This window comes from Protopterus annectens, chromosome 6.part1 (assembly GCF_019279795.1).
Source record: "Protopterus annectens isolate FY-2018-M chromosome 6.part1, PAN1.0, whole genome shotgun sequence".
Classification (NCBI taxonomy): Eukaryota; Metazoa; Chordata; order Ceratodontiformes; family Protopteridae; genus Protopterus; species Protopterus annectens.
In genome coordinates this window covers 175323465-175344052 of record NC_056738.1, presented here as the reverse complement: position 1 = coordinate 175344052, position 20588 = coordinate 175323465, and the positions used below count along the sequence as shown (strand labels likewise).

Sequence of the window (20588 nt, the reverse complement as noted above, 5' to 3'; positions counted from 1 at the left end):
TACAACATCTGGCTTTTGTAAAACATCTTCTAAGTTGCCTAGGGTACACAGTAAACGAAATGAAATCAAAACTAGTACCCTCACAAAATATGACATTCCTGGGTGCCAGCTTGAATACAACGGCCCAGAAGGCTTATCTAACGCAAGACAAACAACTACAACTGACTCAATATTTCAAAACAATGGCAACAAAGACCCAACTCCCTGCAAGAAAAATTCTGCAGGCCTTGGGCTTCATGGCATCTTGCATACTACTAATACCATTTGCAAAGCTGCATATGAGGAAGTTACAGTGGTACCTAAAAAGCGTATGGTCTCAACACAGCCACAGCTTGGACACAATGATATCTCTCATTCCCTGCCTTCAACAAGAGTTTCTATGGTGGTCACAGGCATGTCATCTCAATAAGGGTCAGCCTTTCACCTTGCCCGCAGCCAGGCAAACTATGACAACAGATGCATCGGACTATGCCTGGGAGGCACACATGGCAGGACAGTGCATTCAAGGCATATGGACTGCAGATCAAAGGAATCTGCACATAAATCAAAAAGAGATGCTAGCTGTACAGAATGCTCTGACAGCCTTCAAGAACCTCTTGCATCCAGGACAGCTTACAATAAGGACGGACAACACCACAGTAATGTGGTACATAAACAAACAAGGGGGTACACACTCCTACCCTGTATGCAGACAAGCAATGACCTTGTGGAGCACAGCACTGGCTTACCCAGTTCAGCTACAAGCTCAATTCCTGCCAGGAAAAAAACACATTGGCAGACGACCTCAGCAGAAACATCATGGATCCCCACGAGTGAAAATTGGATCCACAAGTATTTGCAATGATAACTCAAAAATGGGGCCACCCAGACATAGATCTGTTTGCCAGCCCCCAAAACTATCAGCTAACAATATTTTGTACAAGAACACTTCACCATCAAGCTTGGAAAGTGGACGCACTCTCATTCAGTTGGAAAAACCTGACAGTATATGCCTTCCCTCCATTGCCCCTTCTCTCAAAGGTGCTTCTGAAAGTCAGAAAGGAGAGACCATGAATGATACTCATAGCCCCAGACTGGCCATGCCAGCACTGGTACCCACTATTAAGGAATATGGCCTAGGGCCCACCTTGGATTTTACCACAAATTGCTCATTTGCTCACACAGCAAGACAATCAGATTCTACACAGCCAGCTCAAAACCTTAAATTTGGCTACATGGCAAATCACCCAAGCAACCAGCCAGCTCCTCTTCCTCAAGCAGTTATGGATGTTATTCTGGAAGCTAGGAGGCCCAGCACCAGGAAGGCCTACTCGGACAAATGGAAAAGGTTTTGCGTCTGGAACCAAGCTAAAGGCCAAAATAATCCTACAGCCTCACATACCTCAGATTCTACAGTATTTAACTGAGATGTTGCACAAAGGACTTTCTTTTTCATCTATTAAAATCCACGCCTCAGCTATTTCAGCCCACTACAACACGGATCCACCCTTATTTTCACATCCACTTCTAAGGCAGTTCCTCAGAGGGGCAAAAAACATTAGGCCCCCCAGGAGAGCACCTACACCAACCTGGGACCTCAACTTTGTTCTGGAAAAACTTACGCTACCTCCCTTTGAACCAGCTTTCTCTGCTAATTAAAGTTTATATCATGGAAGACTGCCCTGCTGCTAACAATAACTTCAGCCGGAAGAGTCTCAGAGCTTCAGGCACTAATGGCAGTGGAACCTTTCCTCATTTTCCATCAAGACAGAGTTTCTCTACGAACTAATCCTTCCTTCATGCCTAAGGTGGTATCCAGTGTGGCTTTAAATCAAACCATCCACTTACCCACCTTCTTTCCAAATCCACAGAACAAAGGAGAAAGACTCCTGCATTTCTTGGACATTCTCAGGCAACTTCGTTACTACTTGGATAAAACTAAGTTTTTCAGAAAATCTGACCAGCTCTTTGTATCCTATGCTGCAGCTTCACAAGGGAAGGCTATATCAAAACAGACCATTTCCAAATGGATAGGACATTGCATTCGTTTTTGGTATACCCATCATGGAAAACCAGTTCCTGCTACCATAAGGCCCCACTCTACCAGGGCAGCAGCTACATCGACAGCCTTCCTCAGGGGGGTGCCAACCAAGGACATTTTGGAAGCTGCAATTTGGAGTTCAGAACACACCTTCACCAAACACTACCACTTACCACTTTACTCTAAGACTAGAGCTGGCTTCGCCACTGCAGTTCTGCAGGTCCTTTTAGCCTCCTCTAACCCTCTCTGACTCCTTCTCCCATCCTTAGCTTTGGGATTCTACCCAAGTGTGATGACTGCAGCAGGGTAACACGATGAACATAGTACAGTTTTGTACCTACCATAAATGTAGATGTTCAAGTGTACACCCTGCTGCAGTCCAGGTTACCCTCCCTCCATCCCCTCTGCCCTAACTAACTAAATCTTTCCAATACCTTTCTGATGTATTTGTTTACAGCTGGAGGGATACTGTGTTTGTGCTAAATTTTTTAGATTGGTACTAATTACTGACCATTTTTTGGGGGGCACCTGACATCTGGGGCAAGAAAAACTGAAGAAAATGGTGTCGGATGCATCATATATACCCCTGGCGCACTGACGTCAGGGAAGAAGCGACAGCAACCGACGCCGGACCAAGACTTTGGAATTCAGGCCGACTGCGGGGACCGCCTGACTACAAGATAACCCAAGTGTGATGACTGCAGCAGGGTGTACACTCGGAACATCTACATTTATGGTAGGTACAAAACTGTACTTTTTAAATGATCGCTGGGTGCTGGAGATCATATCCAGAGGTTATTCAGTTCCCTTCAACCAACCACCTCTTCTTCCCAGTCACCTCCCAGATGTTCCATACGCTCAATGAGAGGCAGCAGCCTTAGAAGTAGACAAGCTGCTAAGCAAACAAGTCATCCAAAGGGTTCCCCCAGACCAGTCCTGATTGGGGTTTTGTTCCAGCTTCTTTTTAGTGCCAAAGAAGACAGGGGGCCTAAGACCCATCTTGGATCATTCCACCCTAAACCTGGCAGGATCCAAGACAAAATTTCGGATGGTCACTCTTCTCTCTGTCCTGCCCTATCTGCAGACTAATGACTGGATGTGCTTGATCGTCCTCCAAGAAGCTTACTACCATATCAAAATGGACAGACGCTCCCAGAGTTTTCTACACTTCTGGCTAGGAACCAATCACTTTCCATTCAGAGCCCTTCTCTTTGGTCTCACCACCTCCCACCAGTTGTTCACCAGAGTGATAGCAGTAGTTGCGGCTCACCTGAGGCTTCAGGGTATTCAGGTCTTTCTGTACTTAGATGATTGGCTCTTTGCTGCCCCAACCAAGCATCTTCTATGCTGAGCCAGGGACTCTCTTCTACTCTTAGCCAAAAATCCAGGCATTACTATCACTCTCTCCAAATCAGCACGGACTCCAGTTCAGAGCCTGGACTTCATCGGAGCTTGGTTCGATACGATTCAAATGCAGGTCTTTCTTACCCTGGAGAGAATACACAGTCTGAACGTGCATGTCTTGCAGGTTCTTCATGCAGAGGTTCCAATGGCAGAATCCGTTCTCAGGCCCTTGGATTCCATGGCAGCTACACTCCCAACTATTACCCTTAGCACACCTTCACATGCGCATTCTACAATGGACTCTTGCCATCCAATGGTCTGTTCTGGACCAACCTTTGTCTTTTCCTGTTCGAATATCCTTGGTGTCCAGGGACTCCCTTCTGTGGAGAATTCAGTCTCCGGACTTAAAGGGTCGTCCCTTTCTTCCACCCTTGCCCAAAGCCACAGTGACCACGGTCGCCTCCCTGCTCAGGTGGGGGGGGGTCATTGCTCGGGGTGGACGGTCCAAGGCACGTGGTCCCTTTCTGAGACCTATCTGCATATCAACATGCTAGAGATGAAGGCAGCATTTCTAGAGTTGTAACCTCTTCATGCCCATCTGGCTCTAGGGACGATTGCCATCCAGACGGACAACATGTCAATAGTATGGTACATCAACAAACAGGGGGGAACCAGATCCTACCCCCTTTGTCGTGAAGCCATGAGAGTGTGGGAATGGGCGATCTCCACTGGTCGTTTTCTGGTAGCAATGCACATTCCGGGTCAGGCCAACATTCTAGCGGACAGACCCAGCAGGTCCATTCTGATGCCTTATGAGTGGTCTCTGAACCCTTCAGTGGCGGAGCAGATCTTCCTCAGGTGGGGTCATCCTTGCTGCGATCTTTTACGCATCTTCTTCCAAGCAAATTGCAGTGAGTTCTTTGCCCTGAGCCCACCTCAGGGGGAAGCCCCCAGAGACGCTGTCATTCATGCTTGGCCACCCGGTTTACTATATGCCTATCCTGTTCTGGCCTTTATCTCCAGGTTTCTGCAGTAAGCTCGCAGGCTGGGGAGCACAGTCATCCTCATTGCCCCATTCTGGCCTCGCCAAGGTTCCTGTCAGTACGGTCTCACAGTAAGTTCCACCATGGACTCTGGATCCAGTCCTGGATCTTATTTCTCATCCCTCAGGGATACCTCATCCAGATCTGGTCAGTCTGACCCTCACTGCTTGGCTGCTCCAGTTCCCATGATCATCAGGACTCCCAGTTTATCTTCCTCGATTAAGGAGATTCTGGTGGCGGCTCACAAGTCATCAATCAGAAGATTCTACCGTAGCAAATGGAAGCATTTTTTGGTCTGGGCTTTGCAGCATACCTTACACCCTTTTACAGCCTCAGTCTCAGCAGTTTTAGATTTCTTAGCGGGTCTTTTTCAACAAGGCACCAGTTCGTCCACTATTAAAGTACAGCTGGACACTATCTCTACTTTTCACATAGGGGATAATATGATTAGCGTCTTCTAAGCTCTGCAAGGCTTTCCTAAAGGGTACCGTTCTACTATGTCCTCCGGTGAAAGATCTACGCCTCCGTGGGACCCTACTTTGGTTCTCCAGGCTCTAGTTTCACCCCCTTTTGTACCTGCAGCTACAGTTGAGTTACAATATCTATCCTGGAAGACTGCTTTCTTGGTAGCCATCACTCCTGTTAGGAGGGTGTCGGAACTCCAAGCTCTTTCTATCAAAGTGCCTTACATGATCTTCCACAAGGATAGTCTCTCCCTACGCACTAATCCTTTTTTGCCAAAGGTGGCCTCTGAAGCAAACATAAACCAAACTATCAACCTGCAGTATTTTTTTCCAAATTTTCAAAATAAGGGAGAATATAAATTGCATTTGTTAGATGTACATGGACATCTACATTTCTACCTTCACAGCACTAAATCCTTTAGAAAATCTGACCAATTGTTTGTTTCTTATGCTAAACCCTTTTTGGGCAAACCAATTTCCAAAGTTACAGTTGTCAGATGGGTAACTGAATGCATTACCAGGGCCTGTTTAGTTAAGGGGCTCTCTCCGCCATGTCAGGTAAAAGCACACTTGACCAGGTCTATGGCTACCTCGGCGGCATTCTGGTCCAGGGTCTCTCTTGATGACATTTGTTCTGCTGCTATGTGGTCCTCTCATACCTTCATTTCCCATTGCAAGTTAGACATCATTTCCAGAGGTAGGGCTTCGTTTGTCTCCGCTAGCTAGAATATCCTTCCATGAGGGCCTCCCAGGTGTAAATAGCTGGGGACTCTGTCCCAAAGGTTGAAGACCAAATGAAGTAAGCTACTTCAGATAAAAAAGAAGTTATGTACTCGCCATAATGTTCCATCTAAGTAGTTGTACTTCATTTGTCTTCAACCATCCCCCCCCTTCCCCCTGCCTTGTCACTGTTATGCTGACCGTGTAAGGAAATAATTGTCACATATGAGGTTCCTTATGTTCCTTGGTGAGTACATAACTTCTTTTTTATTCAGTTTTGAGAGCTTTTAATATGTGAATTTCTGAGAAAGAGCTATGGGAAACGGGCATTTGATGGAGTTAGTGAGAAGACATTTGAAAGCTTCTGACGTGATTTAGTGTTGTGTGCAACTTTGCCTTCATTGCTGTTGAGGTGTGTTGAATGTTATTTTCTGTCACTATGTGAGCTTATTCATTGTTTCCTAGACCCATGAAGATTGTGGAATTAGGAGGACTGTTTTGCTTGCAGAATATAATTTCCTGAATTCTGACCTTTTTACTTCCTTCTTTGAGTAGACATTCAGTGTTCAGTTTGATTTACTAATATGTTTTTTTTTTTTTTACAGTGGCTTCAAAGGTGTGCTTGGTTCTTATCTTTGATTTTTGGATGGCAGTACAAAATAATATCCAGCCCACGCAGTGCAGGTTGAGAATAAGTTTTGCAGTAGATGGAGAGAAAAATAAAAAAGAATAGAGTAGTTCTGAGGCAGAGTTGGCAACCAGTTTAGCCATTAACATGCAAGCCATCACCTTAAGTTGTGCTTTGTTTTAGTGAGTTGAAAGATAATGCAAATGCCCTATTTCCATTTTGAAGTTTACATGTACAGAGAGATTAGGCAGTGATTGCTGCTCAGTGATAGATGTGCAAGTGCATTGTGGACACGGTTTGAATTACTGGAAGTTAACCCTCTTGGTGGCTGACTAATTCCACACACAAAGGGTTTGCCCTTGTACACATGAGAATGACAGTAGTTGTGAAATCCTTGAGAAAATTGAGGAAAATTGTGATGCCAGCAATTTCTTTTTTTTAACCGTGTCTGTTGCCTAGGAAGGAAATAACATAATCCAAGGATTGCAAGGCTACAAGGGGAGTCTGGGTGAGAGTGCTAATGCGTACACTTAATGTATGTTTTATGGTATACATTAACAGCTTTACTTCAATGCACACTTGTTTGTACATATTTGTGGAGGAAGTATATAGTAGATGTAATCGCTAGGGTGTTTTGCTGACATCAGTCATCCATCAGTGTAATGTCTAGACCTATCATTCCTGTAGCAGGTTATCAAGTCATTTGTTTTGTTGAGGAAATATCCACTTTGAACCATGCATCAGAAAATATTCATAAAAGCGAACATGGGAATAGAAATCTGAACTTTTATTTGGTTAGTTTTGTAGTTTTTCTTTAATTGTATGTCTGCCAGATGGAGTCTCTGAGGAATGCTGTGAGATGGGTTTGGAGCATACCTCTCAACTGTCCAAATTTTTACCTTATGTTTTTGGTTTATTCCTTATAAAAATTTGTTGCTCCGATGTTGTCTTTTCAGTTCATCTCATTTGCTTGGTGGTGTATCAGGTCTGACCGGATCTAAAAGCTGGCAAAATTCAGACTTTTGGATCCAAGGCTCAGGGTCCCCCCTTAATCCCCCTCCACCCTGACAGTTCCTTGTCATTTGCCATTTGTTTTAGCCAGACATAGTTTCTTAGACTCAGTAGAGTTTGTGGTGCTTTTGGAGTTTTTTCTTAGGTAAGTAAATTATCTAGCTTTTTCTACCTTCACAGTATTTGCTGTGGATCTTTACTATATGATCTTCGTGTACACGTTTTGATAGTTTTATATTACTAGTGTAGGCGTTCCGTTTTTTTCTTGTCCTATCCTTAAAAAATGTGTATAAAAAATAAAATGTATTGTAAAGTGAATGCCTTTTTCTCCTTTTATAATAATGCATTTTGGAGAGAGAGAGAGAACACCTATCCCATCATGCAGTGCATGATTCCCCAGATCTCATTTGTGTTTCGTTCCCTTGTTTAATTGCAGTGCTAGGTCTGTTTAAGTTAGAGGGCTTAGTGCCTGTTTAACTTGGAGGGCAAAGCTATATTTTCTTTATTGATATATATTCTTCAAATATATGTGCTATGTTTTATTATTGTAGTGTGCTATTAGGATATATATGTATTTTGTGTGTTCGTTTTTTTCTACTTATAGTATTTCTTGTAGTTAGTGCCTTATTTTTTAGTATTGGTAGTTTGTGCTTCCTTCTCATGATGTCTAAAGAAAGTAGAGAGAAGGAACCCAAGCCATCGGGCTTTAAGAAGTGTCAGAAATGCTCACAAAAAATGTCTCTATCGGATTGTCATAGTGTATGCGTTTATTATTTGTGGGGGCCATTCACCTGCAGGAGTCCTGTACTTTCTGTCACTCTTTCAGTTCCCATGTTTTGCAGAAAAGGAAGAACAAGTTGATAGCCAGAGGGCTTCTGGAAACTCCTTTTGCTGAAGCTTTAGAAATCCAGAGTACCACCTCTAAACCAAAGTCCCCTTCTTCTAGGGGTGACAGACTTTCAAAGGGACCGTCTTCCTCTTTCTCCTCATCTGCTCATTCAGAACCACCTCAAAAATATTAAAAATGTCAGATAAATCAATCTCATCGGCTCCACAGGACTCGGAATTGAGAGAGATCATTGAATTGGACAAGTCTACTCCTTCGTCTCCACAGCTTTCGATGCCGAAAGAGATTAGTTTTCGAGCCATTCCATTGAGTTAGTACCGGTATCCCCTACCTTAAAATCTCCCATATTGGCAAGATCTCTCTCAGCAACCTCTAGGAGCTTATCGGACGATGATGTAGATAGGGTGATACGCAGACTTCTGAAGTCACTTGCACTGGCTAAACTGTTTTTGGCTCCGACCTAACTGGTTTCAGAGGCAACTAAGACAATTTCATCCACGACTATTCCTCCTCCGAGCCAAGCTGTATCTTTGGAGCCTGAGTGCAGAGTACTGTTTGATGTAGAATCTTCGGTCATGAGATCCGTCCAGGAGATTTCAGAATCGTTGTCTGCTCTGACACCCTTGGTGCCTTCCGAGGAGTCTAGGTGCTGAAGCTCTCCATCGGTTCTTGGGGGGGGGGGGGTGCTTGGACCAGAGTCTTCTCGCTTCCAAGCTTACCTCTCAGGGCTTTGGCATGGGTGAGCTCAGCTCCTCCATCAGGCTAGGAGCCGGTCTTGTTGGAGCTGGGGATTCCTTCGGGAACGGGAGGCATCCTCGGAGCCAGGGGAGACCTGCTTTCGATGAGTCCGCTGTCTCCTCCTACAGCTTTACACAAGGCTACTGGTAGTCTCCCCCAAGGCACTGGCATCTGTCTCGACACCATCCCATCCTCAGGACAGCAGAGATTTAGGACCTCAGGTAACCCCATTGGGCGAGTCCCACTCTTCCGAGACCTCCCCAGAATACCCTTCTGAGGAGGTTGCTCTGAAGAAAACATGCAAGAGGAAGCATCTGGACTCACCTGATGAGTCAGTCACCTCAGATACTGACCTCAGGGAGTCAGAAGGGTCCCCACAGTCGCCCTTTGAAGATATCTCCTTTGCAGATCACTTAGAAATCCTGAAGCGGAGAGGCTGCTGGAAGCCCATTAACCCTTCTGAAGAGGAATCAGTATACCTGAAGGCCTTTGGATCTCGACCTTCAGCCTCCTGAGTGTCTCCGCCTTTTGAGGAACTGATGGACTTGGTTAGTCGAAAGACATGGGAGTCACCAGACACTGTGGAACCGGTCCCTAGGAGACCAAATAAATTCATAACCGCTCCAGCGGAAAAAGACTTTCTTACTAAAGGTGTCCTTGTAGATGCTATGGTGGTGGCAGCAGCCACCAAGAAGGAACTTTCTGAAACATCCTCATCTGTCCATCCGTTGAACAAGGAGTCTCAAACGATGGACAGATATGGGAAGCGTATTTTCTCGTTAGTGACTTTTACCCTTCGATCGCTGAACTACGTTACACACTTCACTAGGTTGCAAAGAGATCTCCTGATGGAGTTAGGAGATACTCTCCAAGGTTCACTAGCTGCAGGGGTTTCAGACAAAGTGACCTCTCAGCTATCCACCTTAAATTCCATAGTTAACTCCTCCATGAGGCTGATTTCTTGTGCAGCGGATCGAGTGAGCAGGGCAGCGGGCTCAGGAGTTTCCCTAAGGAGGCACACCTGGATGCGTTTGTTTAATTTTGTGGAACCTTTTAAGTCTGTCAACACCCCTTTCGATGGTTCCTCACTCTTTGCACCAAAACTCAAAGACACACTCATCAGATGCGAGCAGGAAGGGAAAACTCTCTCTGCCATTGGGGTACGTTTTTCCATCCCTTCCAGACCCTGTTCTAAGGGTCAGAAAGGTGGGAAAATGTGATTCAAGAAATCCCACGGAGTTTTTCAGGATGCACATGGTGAATCCTTCCCCAGGGGCAGAAGGGGAGGTAATAATGCTAGACACCATCCACAAGGCAGAGGGTGTCTGCAAAATCAGGGTGACCGTGATTCCTTTTGCAACCGACCTTTTCAGCGCTCCTGAAAAAAGGCCTGTCTGTCCTACTCTGGAGGCAGTTGGGGGGGGTGGGGGGGTTAACTTTGTATCCAGAAGCCTGGAGAGATATCACAAAAAAAATGGGTACAAAGTATAATATCCAGAGGTTATGCCATTCCCTTTTCCCTTTCCATCAAACATCTCCAAAGGATCCTGGACGTTCCACCCAATCTAAGGGAACAGGCAACTATAGAGATTTAAAAGTTGCTAGATAAGAGTCATCCAAGAAGTCCCCGCAGACCAAGTAGGATTCGGCACTTACTCAAGATTCTTTTTATTTCCAAAAAGAACAGTGGACTGGAGACCCATATTGGATCTCAGAAAACTAAACGAATCCAAGTTCCGAATGGTGACACTGCAGTCAATTCTTCCCTTTTTAGGGAAAGATGATTGGATGTGCTCAGTAGACCTCCAAGATGCGTGCTACCACATAAAAATGGACAGAGCATCAAGAAGTCACTTACCTTTCTGGCTGGGAGCCAGTCATTATCAGTTTCGAGCTCTGCCCTTTGGTCTCACTACAGCCCCCCAGAGTGTTCACCAAATGCATGGCAGTAGTCGCGGCTCACTTGAGACAGCTAGGAATCCAGGTGTTTCCATATGACTGGTTTCTGACTGCCACCACCAAGTATCTACTACAGCAGTCCAAAGTCCAAACCTTACAAATTTGTTCTGATTTAGGGATAACACTAAACTTAAGGAAATCATCCTTTTTGCCTTGTCAGCATATTACCTCTATAGGAGCAGAATTGGACACCGTCTCTATGATGGCAAAATTACCCACAGAAGGAGTTTTGGTACTCTGACAACAAATTTCCGATCTCCTGACAAAGACAAAAGTAACATTGAAAACAGTCCTGAAAGTTTTAGAGATGATGGCATCAATGATAACCCTAGTTCTGTTAGCCAGGATGCACATGAGAATTCGTCAGTGGCTTCTCTTTTCTCAGTGGTCCTTACAAGAACTTCCCATGCAAGAAGGATCTAAGATGGTGGCTCCTCTCCAGTCATATCACATCAGGTCGACCCTTTACTCCAAACAACCTCTGGCAACAGTGACCACGGACGCCTCCCAGATAGGGTGGGGGGGTGTATTATCTGTGGAGGATGGTCCAAGGCATATGGCAGGAACACGAGACTCATTTGCATATCAATGTCCTAAATATGAGAGCAGTGCTGCTGGTGTTGCAAGCACTTCAGGACTCTCTTCCACTAGGAACAATTGCAATTCAGTCAGACAGTATATCTGTGGTTTGGTACATAAACAAGCAAGGAGGAACCAAATGATACCCTCTTTGCAGAGAGTCACTCAGAGTATGGCAATGGGCAATCTCTTCCCAATGTTTTCTGATAGCAACACACATCCCGGGGAAGTGCAACATGATAGCAGACAGGCAGAGCAATTCTAATGCCTCACGAGTGGTCTCTAAAGAAACAGATGGCGGAAAGGATATTCCGGAAATGGGGCCAGCCTTCCTGGACCTGTTTGCCAATCCCATGAATGCCAAATGCAGCAGCTATTTTGCCCTAATCCCCCCCCCCCCCGGGGGGGAGTCATCCAGGGATGCTTCTGTTCACGACTGGCCCTCGGGACTATTGTATGCATTTCCTCCATTCCCCCCTAATACCACAAGTCTTTCAGAGAGCCTACTCTTTGGGAAGCAGGATGATTCTCATCGCTCCATACTGGCCTCGTCAGATTTGGTTCCCCTTCCTCCGGCCATATCTTCAGAAGGAACCGTGGACTCTGGACCTAGTTCCAGACCTTCTGACTCGTATGTCGGAAACCCTCCACCCCTCCCTCCAAACCCTCAATTTGACATCATGGCTACTGCAGTTCCCAACTTAGTCAGACTTAACAATTTTACACCAGCAGTTAAACACATCCTGGTATCCTCGCACAAAGCTACAACTAGGAAGCTATATTCTAGCAAATGGGAAAAGGTTCTTTCTGCTCCGATCTCTTCTATTCTTGAGTTCCTATCAGAACTTTTGCAGCAACGTTCAGAGGCAGCTACCATCAACGTGCAGTTAGCTGCAATTTCTAATTTTCATATAGGTGATGGAACTTCTAACTTAATGTCACATAGATTATGTAAAGCCTTTTTAAAGGGTACCTGCTTATTAAGACCCCCCCCCCCACTAAAGAACCGCTCTTGCCATGGGACTTGAATTTTGTTGTAACATGTCTGACATTGCCCCCTTTTGAACCTTCATCATCTTGTGACCTCAAATTTCTGTCTTGGAAAACAGTTTTCTTAGTTGTTATTACCTCTGCAAGAAGAGTCTCGGAATTGCAAACTTTAATTAAGGAGGTCTGATTGGTAATCTTCCATAAGGATAGGGTATCTCTCCGGACAAACCCATCATTTTTACCTAAGGTGTGTTCACAGCATCGCTTAAACCAATCTATTGAGCTGCCAGTATTTTTCCCTAATCTACACCAGTTAAATGTGCATAGATAACTTTGCTTCTGTTTACATAGAACCAAAGATTTCAGGAAATCCGATCAATTGTTTGTTTCTTTTTCAGAAATCAAAAAAGGCATGCCAATCTGTAAAGTCTCGCTCTCAAACGTGTTACCTTTAGTTACAATTCTAGTAACAGACAACTGCCATTCAAAGTCAAAGGTCACTCTTCTAGGGCTATGGCAACATCATTTGCTTACCAGGCTAAACTGTCAATGGATAATATTTGTGCCACTCCTACATGGGCAAGACCTCACACATTTATCACTCATTACAAAGTGGATTTGGCCTCCAGGGACAGGGCATTCTTTGGTTCCACTGTGCTGAAAAGTGTACTCCCATGAGCCATCCTGGGAATATAATGCTAGGGACGCTGTCCCATCCAGTAAGATTGAAGGTGAGGTAGGACAACATAACATAAAGAAGTTATATACTCACCATAACGTTCCATGTTTGTTGTCCATCGCCATTCATTCTTATGATCCCTTCCACCTTCCCCCTGCCTAAGACTCCTAGAGAAACCTGGAGGATTTCTTCCTTGGACAGGAGCTACTGTGGCTTTCTTTCCTTTTATTATCCTTTACTGTAGGACTAGTGTTCACATATTGCTATGAGTAGCAGCAAACAAGATCTGGGGAATCACACACTGCATGATGGGATAGGTGTTCAGCTGTGAGCCAAGTAAAAGGCTTCAAGCTATAGTATGCGGCCAAGTCCGAGCTGAAGATCGGCTCTGAACCCAGCCAGTAAGAATGAATGGCAAGATGGACAACAAACATGGAATGTTATGGCGAGTACATAACTTCTTTATCCTTGTGATCTGGTGCATTTCCTTGCTGATAGTTCTTGACACTGGTGTATACAGGCTTCTGAGTCATTCTGGTGCACACAGCCTCTAACCCAAGTGCACAGATGCTGAAATGAGCCAAAGGGGCAAGTATGATAATTTGAGATTTGAAAGCTATGCTAGAGGACAGGATTGCTATACACAGGTGTTACCATCTGAAGAGTGCCATCTTGAGGATCCACTGATAAGGTGAGTACTGTCTTATATTTGTGTGTATTTCTGGTTTTCAGGGTCTGAAAATGGTTTCCTTTCTCTTCACAGACAGGAATTGTTAAAGTCTTATGGGAGGAGAACTCTCCCCTTGTGTACTCCTGCAGCATGGATGGTACTGTGCGACTGTGGGATGCTCGTTCTGGGAAGCTGGTAAATAAATACGGTGGCCACACTGCAGAGATCCTGGATTTTGCCATCAACAGGTGAGTGCTGTCAAAGCTGGGGTGGAGAATCAACACCACAGAAACTTGGTGTAATTTTACAAAAATGTTGCAGAGGAGTTATGTCAGAGTTTTGCTGATGATTTGTAACTGCCATTCACATTGAGGACCCTTCTTGAGGAGTCCTTTGACACAGCTCGTAATATTAAGAAGAATGTGGCTTTTTTTCTGAGAGGATCCTGTACTCTGGGATGCATGTATTATATGCTGGTCCATGCTCTGTTGTCATACATGCAACTACATAAGTGCAGAGTTTGTATAGTGATTCTTACCTTTAATATGAAGTCTGTGTTGTGTGCCCAAATGTCAGCCCTTCTTAGTGTCCACATGGTATTCAGATTCCAGGTCAGCACTTGCACCAGCATTGTCTTTACATCTGGCGAGGAGAGCATGAAGTGAAGTACAGATGTGAGTGCCAGCAGTTCAACATGACCAGCCATAGACACCAGACAGAAAAGATGCTATGACACCTTGCTAAAAGCAGGATGGCAGTGGCTGAATGGATCTGCAGAAGGGTCCATCTCACTGTTCCAGGTCTCAGCTAGAGCACTGTCACAGTGACCGGAACATGGAAGGTAGGTTATGACCTAGTTATCCCGAATGTAGGTCTGTTTCAGAATTGACCCTTCTGCCCCTGCAGATATTGAGCTCAACATTCACTAATGAGTTCTTGTGCCAGTGCTAGTCCTCCATTTTGGCAGATCATGACATGTCTAGACGAGGCACACCAGTGGATTCTCTCTGACTGCATTCCTGGCTGTAGGCATTTTTCTGCCTTGGTTGAACAGCTGAAGCTTAAGGTGGACCAGTCTTATCTCTGTTACCATATGCTGGAGTCATGTGGCCATACTCCAGTGGTCCTTAAGGATGTGTTCTCCACTTTCAGGTTCTTCTCACCAAGCCAGCAAAGTCTCTTGGCCCAGGTTTAGGGATGAGAACACATAAGCCATCCCACAACATGTCCTGTGTGTGACAACCTAATCACCAAGCAGATGGTTCTTGTTTGGAAGCTGAAGTCAATGAGGCACAGATAATTCTCATAGGGGATATGGCCTGATGCTAGTAGAGGGCTGTTCTTGTGTGTAATTTGGGCACTGGTTCTTTCTTGCCTAACTTACTTTGTGTGACCATCCCATTCTTGCTTATGCTTGGGCTAAGTGATAAGACTAGTGTGCAAGGAACTCCCTTCTTTTAATTTCTCCAAATCTTTTGGGTTTCTAATACCATGATGGGAATGGACCCCATTCCTAAGTTAAAGTATGATTAAAGTTCATGAAATTAGTATGGTTTCAATCTTTGATATCAGTCAGGAGTGCTTTTCGCAGCACCTGCAAGTGTGCCCAGTAATGACTCCTTCTGCAATTCATACAGTTACATGTATCGATAACGTATCTAAATATGATTGTAGAGTCTTTTTTTTGTAAGACCTGTTGCTGTTACTATTATTGGGGCTATCTGGGTATTTTTCTTCTACATTGCTCTCGTTTCTGCCTGCAAATCCTGATATTTTATGACTTTGTCTCTCTCTATGCAAGACACTGTACAGAGTGCAGTGATGTGTCTGAAAGACTCAAATGGGCATTTGTAGAGATCTTGACTTATCATGTTCTTTCCCTCCTCAACCACACCTCATTCATTGTTTATTTATTGAGGATGCAGGGGGATCCATGTGTTAAGGATGTAAACCTGACAGCATTGAAACACTTGTACCACTCCTATAGCCACCAAGAAAGTGAGTTCTTTTTACAAGACCACAGTTGAATGGAATGATTTCCTTACTAGGTATACTGAGGCTATGGGTCTGGCTCATCACAGATCCCATATCTCAACATTTTCTTGTTTTACCACCAGAAAATAAAAGACCAAGTCCTGACCTTTGGACAAGAATGGCAAGAGGAAATTCTCCTGTACCACAGTGGGGCTCCAGACTATCAGCTACTTATTACCTCTGTCCAGATTCCCACCCTCTTTAATGGATCAGGCCTTTGAAAGACTTTGTAGACTTCTCTCACCCTCAGATAAAGGAAGATCTGGTTAAGAGTATGTCTAAAACTTTTGCACTGGGCTTCCTTATAGCCTAGTATAGTTTTGATGGTGGTACTGCAGTGCCTAGAGCTGTAGACTTGGGGATGAGCATAGAAAGGATTATGTGGCTGAGGCCATCCTTCCTAAAGAAATAGCTGAGAATCAACTGCCTAGATACCTATTTCATAGGATTCGTAGGAAACCCAAGGCAACTAAGTCTCACTGCCATTGTGCCTCACCAGTACCCATCCTCAGACTGAACAACTTCTCTTAAGGATGGCCAGGCCAGTTAAGACAGTGGTAAATTTGTGAATACCCATCCAGTCATCCATTTCCTGTTTGAAGGAAGATAATATATCGATTTGCTTGATTTGCAGTGGGAGTCTTGTTCCACAGGTGGAGAAGATGCTGTGTAATGAACATATGTCTCCACCTTGTTTTACTTATTTGCTGGTGAAGGTTTAAATCCATGTTCTGGTATTTGTTGGGCTGATCAGTTTGTGGAGATACAAAAGGTTCAGGACCACTGTTTCCCTAATTTCTCTGAAGGCTAGGCATAGATCTCACCTCAGTCTGTAAGATACTGAAACCAAGGACAGTTATTTCTGGGTTTTTAAGACCATGATGATCTTAGTTAGTACCCTCTGGGGTCTTTGCAGTTTTGATATGCCTACTAAGGTGCATCCCAAAAGTGGGATTGTATTAAGTAATTAGCTTAAACAGTGCTGAATATAATTGGGTAATGACCTCTTTTTCTTTCTGGAAGATATCCCCTTGGTGATCAGCTACACTAAGTGGAAGGATTTCCTGACTACCATTACATGATGATCAAAGGAGAGGGAATTCTTAAACCCTTAAAGTTCTGTCACAACATTCTTAATTTAGAGTGGAGTATTGGCTGTGTCTTGTACTGGGAGAAGAGATCGTTTGCCATATGTGACAATATTACACTTTTTAACATTTAATTTAAGCCAGTTGTTACCAAACCAGGTGTTTGCAAGTTGTAGCTGTTGTTACAGGGTTTGGGTATCAGAGAGTGACTTCACAGTTTGCAGTCATCTGCCAACTTTGTTGCCCAGAAGTCTTGGCTGGTGGTCTGGAAGGTAGAAAAGTAAATGCCAAACAAAAAGGGTCCCTGCAAGGAGCCCTGTGGAACACAACTGGCTACCTTCATATACTTTTATGAGGCACCTGCTACCTGCACTGTATAGGTCCTGTCCTTTAGCCATTTTCTCATCCGCCTTAACAAACAGGGATATGTCTGTAATGCACAGAGTTCACAAACTATGCTAGCATGGGTAGTCTCAAAGGCCATAGACAGATCATGTATGCCATATGTACAGTATGACTGCTGTCAGCAGATGTTCATCGTGTGACACTGCTGCAGTCATTACATTTGGGTTATCCTGCCGTCAGTCGGCCTGAGTTCCAAAGTCTTGGTCCGGCATCGGTTGCTTTCGCTTCTTCCCTGACGTCAGTGTGCCAGGGGGATATAAGATGTAGCCAACGCCATTTTCTTCAGTCTTTCTTGCCGCACGGTGCCCGAAGCAGAAGCAGTTTGCCAGTGCCGGTCGGCCGACTCCTGATATTTTCCATACGAATCCAGAACCGAAGTCTTCTAAAAAGCTAAGTACCCCGTTGGGGAAACTTTTTCTTGCCTCAGACCGATGTCAGTAAAAATTAATAATTGTATTTCTTGTGGGAAGCAAATACCTCATAAGGATTTCTACTCCTACTTTTTCCCATGCCTAGGCCCAGACCACGACGTCACTGGTTGTCGGTTTTGTGCTAGGTTTAACAAGCGCACTATTAAATGTTGGTTTGATTTTGCCCGACATTATTTTGGCAGAAAATTTAATTGCACCATGCTGTCGGAACTTCCGACGACCGGAATTCATAAAAAGGACAAGGACAGGCATCCGAGGCCCAAAACTGACAACGAGGCCTCTTCTAGGCCGGTCGCCGGTTCTCTGGTTTTCAGCGAGGCACCTACGCAACCCCTGATGACCACTTCAATAGAACCACAGACCGCCTCCGACTCCCACGTGGAGCTGGCTGGGCCTTCGGACGCTCTTGGTATTCACATTACCGAACTTAATCCTACAGAGGGAACCGAAATAGCTGAACAATCCACAGCTTCAGAGGGTGTTTTCAGACCTACCCAGTTAACCATTAAAACCCTCTGTTAAGTCTGTGCCTCCCTTAAAAGCAAAGAAACAGACACAGCAATCTCCAGGGCAGGCTTCCATGCCTAAGAAACCAATGCTAAAAATGGCCGAAGACCTAATCATCCTGATCAGAGGGTCCCAACCCCCTCCAGATAAAAGGCCCAGACAAGATGCAGACTATGAATCTTCAGACCAGGTGTCCATTTCCCCTGACTCATCCTCAGACTTAGGGTATTCCTTAACCCCTTATGAGGATTCTGATGCTGAAGAATCAATTCCATCAGCCTGTCCGCCTGAGGACTACTCCTTTGGGGATACCTTACATACCATGAGGGAGCATTTCCACTGGGAAGGCCAGGATTACTCCGAATCCAAGAAAAGGCTCAGAGACTTCCTTTTATTGCCTCAACACAGACCCCTTGCTATTCCGCCTGTGTTAGATATTGTGGATGATGTATACACTGAATCCAGCTTAAACCCTGACTCCTTACCACCAGCCCCAGTTAAGCCAGATAGATATTACAGAGTCCCTGACTCTCACAAATTTCTATACAAAAGCCCTGTTGCTGACCCTGAAACTATTTCTCAGGGACCCAAAGAGATTAAGGCTTCATCAGCTAAAAACCCAGTCCCCTCTGACAGAGATTCCAGAGCATTAGACAGATGGGGCAAGAAAGTTTATACATCTGCAACTTTAGCCATGAGAGCCTTGAATTGCCAGTTTCACATGCTAAAATATCAGCAATTTTTAATGTCTCAGTTGAAACAAAAGATGCTTCCAGATTCAGATCCTCCTAATTTGAAAGAAATGCAGGATTTATTGCATGCAGCTGAACAAGTGGAAAAACATACTTTGCAATGTGGTTTTGATTCCTTAGAGGCCTCCTGTAGAGCAGCAGTTACAGGCTCTGTCATTAGAAGGCATGCTTGGTTAAAAGAACATACACTACCAGATCATGTTAGGGCCAAATTACTGGATGCACCTTTGCAGCTGGATGTGTTGTTTGGAGTTAAGGCAGAGGAGGTATTAAAAAAGATGGAAGTTAAGGCAAAATCTATGCAAACGGTCAAATATTTCTTACAGGTTCAACCTCCTCGTTTTAGCAGAAATTGGCCAACAAAAAATTGGTCCTTTCCAGTCACAGACAGACCTCAAAGGGGCAGATATAGACGTCCAAGAGGTAGAGGTCAGAAACAAGGCCCTTACAGACCTCGACAATGGGGTACACCAGGCCAGAAAGAAGGGGAAGACCGACCTCAACCTGATAAAAAAACAGTCTCAGTGACTTCCCACTACAGCTGCCAAACAGCTCTCTCTCGGCAGCCCCCTTAGGAGGAAAACTGGCTCTTTTCTATCACAATTGGCATTGCATCACCAAAGACAAATGGGTTCTCAACATCATATCTCAAGGTTACAGGTTCCACTTCCACACTCTGCCAAGGTTAAAAGGAATGCCAAATCTGCCACCAAATCAATGGGCAGAGGCACAGAAATAAATTACAGCACTCATGGACATGAGAGCTATTCAAAAGGTACCACCACAAGAGCAAGGACAAGGATTTTACTCAAGACTCTTTCTGGTTCCCAGAAAGGACAAAGCCTGGAGACCCATTTTGGACCTTCCTTTTCTGAACACTTACCTGGATATTCCGAAATTCAAAATGTTGACACTACAGCAGCTTCTTCCCATGCTGGGCAAGAAAGCTTGGCTCGTGACTTTGGACCTCAAAGAGGCATACCTGCATGTCCCTATCAGACAAAACTGTAGAAGATACCTCAGATTTCTAGCAGGTTCAATGCATTATCAATTCTCTGCACTGCCCTTTGGCTTATCTACTGCGCCCAGGGTCTTCACAAAGTGCCTGGCACCAGTAATTGCATTTTGCAGGCAAAAAGGAATTCAAATTTACCCATACCTGGACGACTGCCTAATCCAAGCAGAGAGCAAGGACATTCTTCTAAAGCATCTGGCATACGTAAAAAAGTTAAGTTGCCTGGGGTACACAGTAAACGAAAAGAAATCAAAACTAGTGCCCTCACAACAGATAATATTCCTGGGTGCCAGCTTAAACACAATGGCCCAGATGGCTCATCTCACGCCAGACAAGCAAGGACAACTGACTCAGTATTTTCATTTAATGGCAACAAAAGACCCAACTCCCTGCAAGAAAAATTCTGCAGGCCTTGGGCTACATGGCATCTTGCATACTACTAATTCCATATGCCAGACTGCATATGAGCAAACTACAATGGTATCTAAAGAGTGTATGGTCTCAACACTGTCAAAATTTGGAAACAGTCACACCACTAATTCCTTGCCTACAACAGGAGTTTCAATGGTGGGTTCAAGCTTGTCACCTCAACAAGGGACAGCCTTTTACTCAACCCACAGCCAGGCAGACACTGACAACAGATGCATTGGATTATGCCTGGGGA

General features: G+C 44.7%; 1 protein-coding gene across 1 annotated transcript in view; it reads left to right on the top strand.

Moving 5' to 3' along the window:
* The window catches only part of LOC122805450 (angio associated migratory cell protein), a 925733-nt gene that overhangs the window by 752434 nt on the left and 152711 nt on the right, over nucleotides 1–20588 (top strand). The window contains exon 10 of the mRNA XM_044075608.1: nucleotides 13786–13940. Within this exon, the coding sequence (XP_043931543.1) occupies nucleotides 13786–13940 (155 nt within the window). The remainder of the gene's footprint in view (nucleotides 1–13785; nucleotides 13941–20588) is intronic.